The 9204-nt window shown below is 57.8% G+C and overlaps 1 protein-coding gene across 7 annotated transcripts in view; it reads right to left on the bottom strand.

Moving 5' to 3' along the window:
• TAFA5 (TAFA chemokine like family member 5) overlaps nucleotides 1–9204 on the bottom strand; it is a 280241-nt gene that overhangs the window by 188147 nt on the left and 82890 nt on the right. For 2 of the 7 annotated variants that reach the window (XM_032266257.1, XM_032266261.1), the window contains exon 1: nucleotides 8571–8831. The exons of the other annotated variants lie outside the window; for them this stretch is intronic. In XM_032266257.1, coding sequence (XP_032122148.1) covers nucleotides 8571–8661 — 91 coding nt within the window. In that variant the 5' untranslated portion in view covers nucleotides 8662–8831. Of the gene's footprint in view, nucleotides 1–8570; nucleotides 8832–9204 lie in introns of those variants that run through there. 7 annotated transcript variants of the gene reach the window in all.

The raw sequence follows: 9204 nt of genomic DNA, 5'->3' as shown, positions 1-9204 counted from the left end.
GTGGAATTCCCCAAGGTTTCCCCTTCTTTTATCATCCCCTTCCTGCGAAGAGGAGACTGAGGGTCGCAGAAGCCCGCCCCTGGCCTGGTATCATGCTGCAGGTGGGCTTCCTCGTCCTGAAGTTTATTTGCAGAAGCGGGTATGACCCCTTGGGATGGGTACAAGGCACGCAAGATGGGCATCGCAGCCCGCAGCAGGAGGTGGGTGTGCCAGGCCCAGGCACCACCCACACTGCCCCTGCCTGGGGTCACAGAGAGAAAAGACAGAGCTGCGCGTCTGTGCCTGTCCTGCTGTCCTCTGGGACCTGGGCCCTCCCTCAGTCTCACCGGACCACAGCTGCCCACATGGTGAAGGGCAGGGCAACGCCCTCCTCCCCAGGAAGCCTCTGCAGAGGCCCAGCCAGCAAGGGCCAGGGGCAGGGAACGGGTGAGGGCAGGGACAAGGCCACAGGGGAAGACACCGAAGCTGGGTCCGCTGTCCTCTCCCCTCCTCCAGAACCCACAGCGGAGCCCACAGGTGGGCTGGGCACCGTGCAGTGGTTGGGCTACGGTGTGTGTGCGGCATAACAGGTGTAACGTGTTTGTGATGTGTGGCTCTGCGTGTATGACGTGGATGTGGTATAGTGCATGTCTTGGCATGTGTTTGTGTGGGTGTGTGTTTGTATATTTTGTGTCGGGGGGACGGTCACGGTGTATGTGTGCTGTGTGTGTTTGTGTGGTATGCATATTTGGTGTCTATATGTAGTATATTTTATATGTGTGTGTTGTATGTGGTGTATTCTATGTGTGTTTATGTTGTGTATGTGGTGTGTCTGTGGCATATTTTGTGTGTGTGCAGTGTGTGGCATGTGGTATGTGTACACAGTGTGTAACGTGTGTGGTGTCTAGTATGTGTGCTGTATTTTGCTGTGTGTGGTATCTGTGTGATGTATTTTGTGTGTCTCTGATGTATGCTATGTGTGTGGTGTGTGCTGTGTGCATGCTGGTTTTTGTGAGTTGTGTGTAATATCTAGTGTGTGTGATGTATGCGGTGTATTTTGTATGTGATGTGTGTGGTGTATTTTATGTGGTGTGTGCTGTGTGTGTGATGTGTGTTGTATGTGGGTGTGGGTGTGGCATATTTTGTGTGTTGTGTGTGTGGTGTATATTGTGTGTTGTGTGGTGTGGTTTGTATGTGGTAAATTTGTGTCTGCTGTGTGTGTGGTGTATTCTGTGTTTGTGTATGTTGTGTATGCGGTATGTCTGTGGTAAGTGTGGTGTATCATGTGTGTATGCCATGTGGTGTGTGTGTGTGTGTGGTGTATATGGTGTATTTTGTGTGTGTTGTGTATATATGGTGCATTTTGTGTGTGGTGCCTGTGTATAGTGTATTTTCTGTGGTGTGGGGCATGTGGTGTGTGCGGTGTACATGTGGTGTACTTCATGTGTAGCATGTGTGTCATGTATTCTGTGTGGTGTGTGTGGTGTGTGTGTGGTGTATTCTGTGTGTGGTACGTGAATGTGTGTGGTCTGTTTGCACAGCATATTTTGTGTGGGGTGTGTGTGTGTGGTGTGCATTGTGTGTTCTGTGCATATTCTGTGTGTATGTTTTGTATGTGGTATGTTTGTGGTGTACGTGCTGTATATTGTGTGTGTGTGTGCTATGTATAGTTTATGTAGTGTGTGGTGTATTTTGTGTGTGGTGTGTGTGTGTGAGAGATGTATCTGGTGAGTGGTGTGTGTGTGGTGTCCAGTGTGGTATGGTGTATGTGGTGTAGTTTGTGTCTTGCATGTGTGGTGTGTGGCATGTGCTATGTGTGGTGTGTTGTGTGTGTGAAGGGTGCATACATGTGGTGCGTGGTGCATATTGTGTGTGATGTGTATGTGGTGTATATATGTGTGTGGTTTGTGTTGTGTGTTTTGTGCATTTTGTGTTGTGTGTGGTGTACTTTGTGGTGGTGTGTGTAGGTGTGGTATATTTTGTGTGTGGTATGTGTGTATATGTAGTTTATTTTGTGTGTGGTGTATTTTGTCTGTGTGGTGTGTGGTGTATTTTGTGTGTGTGGTGTGTGCATTTTGTGTGTGGGGTGTGTGGTGTGTGGTGTATTTTATGTGTGGTGTGTGGTGTATTTTGTGTGTGCTGTGTGTGGTGTGTGGGGTGTGTAGTATGCAATGTGTGTTGTGTGTTGTGTGCAGCGAGATGTAGTGTGTGCAGCATGTGGTATGCGTTGTGTATTTTGTGTGTGGTGTGTGGGCGGTATTTTGTGTGTGTTGTATTTTGTGTGTGGGGTGTGTGGTGTGCAATGTGTGTTGTATATTGTGTGCATGTGAGGTGTAATGTGTGCAGCATGTGGTATGTGTTATTTTGTGTGTGGTGTGTAGTGTGTGTGTGGTGTGTGGTGTATTTTGTGTACGGTATGTGTGTGGTGTGTGGGGTGCATGGTATGCGTGGTGTGTGTGGGGTGTGGTGTGTGTATATTTTGTATGTGGTGTGTGTGTGGTACATTTTGTGTGTGGTGGGTAGCATGTGTGGTGTATTTTATGTGTGGTGTGTGGTGTATTTTGTGTGTGGTGTGCGGTGTATTTTGTGTGTGGTGTGTGTGGTATGCGGTGTATTTTGTGTGTGTGGTGTATTTTGTGTGTGGCGTGTGTGGTGTGTAATGTGTGCAGCATGTSGTATGTGTTGTGTATTTTGTGTGTGGTGTATTTTGTGTATGGTGTGTGTGCAGTGTGTGGGGTGTGTGGTATGTGTGGTGTGTGTAGTGTGTGCAGTGTGTGGGGTGTGTGGTATGTGTGGGGTGTGGTGTGTATTTTGTATGTGATGTATACTATGTGTATATTTTATATGTGGTGCACAGTTGGTGTGTAGGGTGTGCAGCGTGTGGGGTGTGTGGCATATGTGGTGTATTTTGTGTGTGGTGTGTGTGGTGTGTAATGTGTGCAGCATGTGGTATGTGTTGTTTATTTTGTGTGTGGTGTGTAGTGTGTGGTGTATTTTGTGTCTGGTATGTGCAGTGTGTGGGGTGTGTGGTATGTGTGGGGTGTGGTGTGCATTTTGTATGTGATGTATAGTATGTGTATATTTTATATGTGGTGTATTTTGCATATGGTTTGTGGCGTGTAGTGTGTGTGGCGTGTGGGGCGTGTGGTACGTGTGGTGTATTTTGTGTATAGGGTGTGCAGTGTGTGGGGTGTCTCTGCGGGGGGGCACCCTGTGCCTGTCTCTGGGAGGGGTGGGCTCACACACGGAGCCCAGGTGAGAGGAGGAAAAGGGAAGACACGCCACCCCCACCCCGCATCGTGAGGCAGGTCAGGGCTCCCGCAGCACAAAGGCTCTGGGGTCCCCAGGGTTGGTGTGAAAGGAGCCCCCGTGCACTCGCTGGGAACTCTCCACGCAGACCTCGGCTGACCGCTTTCCCGTGTTTTCCGTCTGTTCGGATCACGGTGCCCTCCATGCGGGCCACAGATCTCCGTGCTGATGTGTAAATAAGGAGGTGAGGACGGCCCCCCTCCCGGAGCACCACTGCCTGCACGCACGGCTCCCTAATTAAGGGCTGTATTTCACATCAGGTTTATAATGCATGATCCTGTATTTATATGTTTAAGAAGCTCACACAACTCTGTGAACACCTACAAGTGTTTAGTTACACACAAGCAGGCACGTGTGCACACACGCAAACATGCACACCCAGGAAAATGTCAGCAGTGAACCCTTCCAGGAAGGTTGCCCTGACCCTGCCTTCTCCAGGCCCAGGGGCTCTTGGGCCGTGTCTGCAGCCAGCATCGCACCGGGCAGGGCACATGGCACCCCTCCCGCCCCTCACTACGGTGCCGCGCCCACAGACCACCGCGCGCGGAACTGAATGCCCTCTCCACACGGCAGCAACACGGGACACGGGTGAGTTAACACAGATGCCGACAGCAAGACCAGCCCCAACCCAATCCTCCCGCGTGTGGCGGGAGCGACCACCAGCTGGCCCAGCCCACTGCCAGCCTGGCCCTCAGGGAGGTCGGGGAGGCTGGGACTCCGGCTCCCAGCAAGGCAGCGAAGAGCCAACTTGTGTCTGGAAGTCACCTCCATTTGCAGCCCGTTTCTAACGTTTAGTGTCAGAGACACAGCAGATGCGACACCCATTCCAGTGAGTGTGGGTTTCATTTAGAGTCTGTGTCACACAAGAAACGATAGTAAATGATGATAAAGGAGTTGGTTATTTTTAACGCCTTTTCCTTTCCACCCCTCCCGGCTGCCATTCACACCTACCTGTCCTTGCAAACAGCGTCTGCCAGAGGGTCAGGGAGAGGCAGGCCAAGGGACACCTGCCAGGTGGGGATGGCACTGGGACGCCCCTGCGCCCGTAAAAACAGTAGGCCATAAAAACAGTGCACCCAGAGAGTGGGCTGCGGAAGCCCCTGGGGCCCCTAAACCAAGCCCAGGACCCCTCCACACACAGCCTGAGACTCAGGGAGAAATGAGGAGCCAGCTCTAAGCTCAGAGCCTGGGGGTGGGGGCAGCCCCACGCCAAGACTGGGTGCAGGTGTACGGGCACAACCGGCCATGAGACAGAGCAGCTGAACTCCACCCCTTCCCCACACACCCCCTTAGACACTCAGAACGGAGCCTGGCGCAGCCTCGCGCCCTAACGGAGAACAGCCTTGCCGCTCTGGAAAATCTCAAGGACATCAACCCAGCCCTCACCCAACCCACGATGGGCCACCCCCGATGCCTCGGGGACACACACCTGTGCTCATGAAGCTGGGATGGCTGTCCGTATTCAACAAATACTTCTGATGGAGTCTTAGGGCCAGGAACTGAGCTGTGTCTCCTAAGAAGTTCTCTATCCATTTCTTAAAAAATAAATGGATCCATCTACAGAGAGATGAACACTGCATCGCCCGCTCATCTTGTAAAGATGGCACCGACCGATGGCTGTGCAGAGCCTCAACAATTACCGCCACACCGTCCACTGCCTTGACGGCGTTGAGGACACAGCTTGCTACGGGCCCCCTGGGTCTGCAGGATGATGCCTCATTTCCAAAAGAGCCGGCTCACTCAGTAAATGAGAGTTGAATCCTGTTGACTCAGTCAACGGCCTGCCCTCCAACAGCCGCGGAAAGACGGGCACACCACAGAGGTTCGGAAAGTACCTCTGGAATCCAGGCCCGGGTACAAGGTCCCGGGGCAGCCCGACACAAAGTTCTCAGGACTCACCTGCAAAAGAGGCTTTTTAACAGCACGTTCAGGCCATCGAATGCACTCCCCTGCCATCAAAAGGACTGGCAGAGAGAGTTGAACCTCAAGGAAAGAGGCACTGGGTTCTCCCTCCCACGCAGAAAGCATCGGGCAGAACGATCTCCCGGCTTTCTCCTGCCCCTTTGGGTCCCAAAGCCCGGAAACCTGCCTGCCGCTGTGGCCGGCCCTGGGCCCCGCCGCGCTCCCGGCTCTTTCAAGTATTTTCCTATTCTTCTGGTTACACGAGGCAGCCACACCAAAGCCTGCTAATCTGTGCTGCGTCCAAGTGACTCAAGACTTCCAGAAAAATATTGCAAAGTCTTTGGAAGAGGGAGGTGGGAAATATCTTTATACTTCTAGCTGTTTCCTTAACTCCGCATTTGGAGGCCAAACACGAAGGAGACAGAGCTCTGGCTTCCCGCTCCCGTCTCTGTCACACACGTCCCCTGCTCCCTAAGGACACGGCTGGCTCTTCCATCAAGGTCCTGGGACTCCCGCCCTCACCCCGACTCTAACTGCACCGTGCACACAGCATGTGCACGCACCAGAAGAAAGGACGACTCTCCCCTCCCAGAGGAGGGTCAGCGTGTCCTAAGGATGACAGGGCAAGAAGACAGGCTGCCCAGGCCCCAGGGCCGGACCCCACACTGTGGCCCTGTTTTCCTCCCCGGCCGGTGGCTGCCCAGCCAGGCCTGGTGCGGCGGGCACGACCGGTTCCCACAAAGCTCGGACGCACCAAGGCTGCCATTACGGACCACAATTTGCCTCTCTCTCGGATCACCGCCCTATTCATCTCCGCAAACCCTGGAAGACAGAGTGGCCAGAGGAGGACGGATTAGCCACGGGGTGGCCTCTATCTCCACACAAAAGGAGAAGTATAGAAAAACGGCTCCCTGGGACCCCCATTCTTCACCCCTGAAAAAAACAGATTCATGGAAATGGCTAAACAGCTCTTTCCCACTTGGCCCCAGACAACAAGTCACAATTGTCCACCCGCCTGCGGCGCTCCTGCCCTCCTGCTGGACAATGCGTCGAGCCCATCAGCCAGGAACCAGAGTGGGCCAGCCCCTCCCTGCACCCTCCCTGCGGCTCCCCCAAGGCCTCCCCTGGGGCTCCTGACGCCAAGGGGCCAAAAGGGCATCTCAGCAAGGACCAGGGGGCCACTCAAGTCCTAACCTCCAGGCAGACAGGCGGCAGGGGCTCCAACCCAGGTGAAGACCACCGCTGTGGGATGGGGAGACGGGACTTCAGGAGTCCCAGGGGGCTGTGCAAACACCAGACCCTGAAACGACTCTTTCAAAGGTACCTGTGCCCTCAGTGCACAGCTGACCCCATCCTATCCCACCTTCCTAGGACTATGCATCTTCCACGCACTGACACACGTGTGTCTGCTTCAACATAAACGTGGACGTGTCTGTGAATGGCTAAATCTACAGAAAACACTCCACTCAGCAAACACAAGCAGTATTTAATCCTGGGCCTGATGCTAGACCTTCCCAGCTGAGAGTCAGAAACTCTGTCTTCCTGGCCAATAAAGAGTCCTTTAGACCTAGAGCCTCCGGGGGACAGCAGAGTCCCGCCAGACACCTGCACTGGTCAGCGCCACAGGGAGACGCAGAAAGGAACCCGCACTACAGGCTGGCCACATGGTAAGGGGCTTCCCCTTTAACTAACTCACAGCTTAAAAGTCAGTGGAGCGTCGCTTCGTCACAGAGTATCAGGACACAGCTGGGCACTCGGACCTCAGAGAAACACTGAAATGCTCACACGAACGCCCTTCCAACAAGCCAGTCCCCTCAAAGAATTCGAGATCAGTCGAAGAGGTAGAGAACCTGGGGCGCAAACACACACAGGCCCGGCGGAACAGGGACCCCTTCGCCAGGTGCCTGGAATGCACCAGGGGTGGCTCCCACAGTCCTGGCAGAGGACACCAGCGGAGGGCAGCCCTCGCCAGCCTTCCTGGAGTGAATGACTCCTCGGCAGGAAGAAGGATGGCCTCCCCAGCCCAAAGGACCACTGCCCAGGGCCGAACCACCCACTCCAGAAGTCGGTCAGTAAGGCAGCAGGAAGAAGCTGGGCCTCCCACCCCAGGAAGGGTCCCCACAAGCCCGGGCTGCCACGTCAAGCCTGCAGCAGAGTCCTGGGGCAGCCTCCTCTCCCTTCAGACCTGGCCCTCCTTTTCCTGGGTGCCCACATCCAAAACCAGAGGAGGCAAGTGGACACCAGGCCCTCAGAGGTCACAGGGCCTGGGTCCAGGCTCCCGCACCTACCTGCTTTCCCAGGCCTCCAGCGGCTCCTTAATTAGTCAGGGAAGCAGCTGAATTTGCAAGCCCTTCCTTCGCAGGAGCCCAAAGCTAATGAGAACCCAGGCAGTTACCAGCCACACAGGCTCCCTCCAGAGCTCAGCCTTCCCAGCCGACCTACGGGAGCAGCGGGCAGAGCTGGCCCAGCCTGTGTGTCAGAGCACCAGTAACCAGGAGCAGGGGTGCCCGGGGAGCCCAATGCCTCGGTTGCCCCCAGTCTGCTATGACAGGCCAGGCTGATCCCGGGATGCAGCGGGACCTCTGCACGGGGAGCCTGGCCCTGAAGCCAGGAAGTTTCCATGAGTGCGCCTGGGGTGCCTGGAGCCTACGGTGCATCAGGGAGGTGTGGCCCTATCCCGACCCTCAGAGAGATGCTTCCCGGTCCACCGGGCCTCTGCAGCCAGGAGGGTCCAACAGCTATCCTGGGCGCCTCAACAGTCCCAGACCGCCCTGTAGTCTAGCAGGGACTAGGACGGCAGGGGCAGAACTTGGTGCCGGGGCCTCCGCACCCAGGTGGCAAAGCCCCTCCTCCCCGAGCCTGTGGGTCCCTGAGTCGGCCCTGAAGGCGGCATGGGCCCAGGGGAACGAGTGCGCAGGCCTGTTTCCCGATGCCCGCGGGCCCCAGCCCCGCGCCCACACCGGCGGGTCTCAGCTCCGCTCCCGCCCCGGCCCGGCCCGCCCGCCAACGTGGAGCGCTGGTGCCATCTACCGAGGGCCACGGCGTCCGGGCGGGCGCCGCTGCCACCGAGCCGTGCGGGGCAGGGGGTGGGAACGGCGGCCACGGCTCGGGCCGGGCACCCGGGGCTGCGCGAGAGGAACCGAGGTTGCAGCGCGCCCCGAACCCGCGCCCTGCCGGGGATCCCCGAAAGGCGCGGGGCGGCGAGACGCGCGGGGGGCCGGGCTCCGGGCAGGGTCGCACCGCCGGCCATTCCGGCCCCGCAGTGGCGCTGCGCGAGCCTCGGGCGATCGGCGGCGGCGGAACGTGCTGGAAGCCGGGTCGGGCGCAGGGACCGCCGTGGGCCGGGCAGAGCTCGGAGGACGGCGCCCGGGGACAATTACCTTCTTTGAGGAATTGCGCGTGGATCACCAGGACGAGGAAGCAGCAGAGCGCGGCCCCTGCCAGTGCCCAGAGCGCCTTCAGGAGCTGCATCGCGGAGTGGCCGCTCGGCCGACGCCCCCGAAGTCGCGCAGCGAAGGTCCAGGCGCCGCATCAGCGCCCCGCCGGGTGCAGCCGCCGCGGCCGCCCGCTCGCGCCCTCCATCCGCCGCCAACGCCGCGCTCCGCCGCGACTGGAGGCGCCACTCCGGGAGGCGATGTGTGTCTTTTTGGGCAGGGGGGAGGGGAGCAGGCGGGGGACGGGGCGCCGGGGAGGGGGCGGGCGGGCGGGGGCGGGGAGGTTAGCAGAAAGTCTCGGGCCGCGGCGGCCGCCGCTCCGGCCACTCGGCCACCATCGCGGGCTGCGGGGCGCCGGGGGCCCGGGCGCGGGGGGGCGGCCGCCGCGGCCCCATGAATCAGCCCCGCCGCCGCCCCCGGAGCCGCACCGCCAGCAGGGCCCGGACGGCGGGCCGCGGATTGCGCAACGGCCGGGCGGCGCGGGGGGGTCTGGCGCTTCCCCAGCCCCCTCCTCCGCCTGTCGCCCCCCCCGCCCGCTGCTCGGCGTCGCCTTCCTCCTCCTCCTCCTCCTCCTCTTCCT

The sequence above is a fragment of the Sapajus apella genome, unplaced genomic scaffold (assembly GCF_009761245.1).
Source record: "Sapajus apella isolate SASKATOON/1434 unplaced genomic scaffold, GSC_monkey_1.0 scaffold156, whole genome shotgun sequence".
NCBI lineage: Eukaryota > Metazoa > Chordata > Mammalia > Primates > Cebidae > Sapajus > Sapajus apella.
This window is presented reverse-complemented; position numbering and strand designations above follow the sequence as displayed.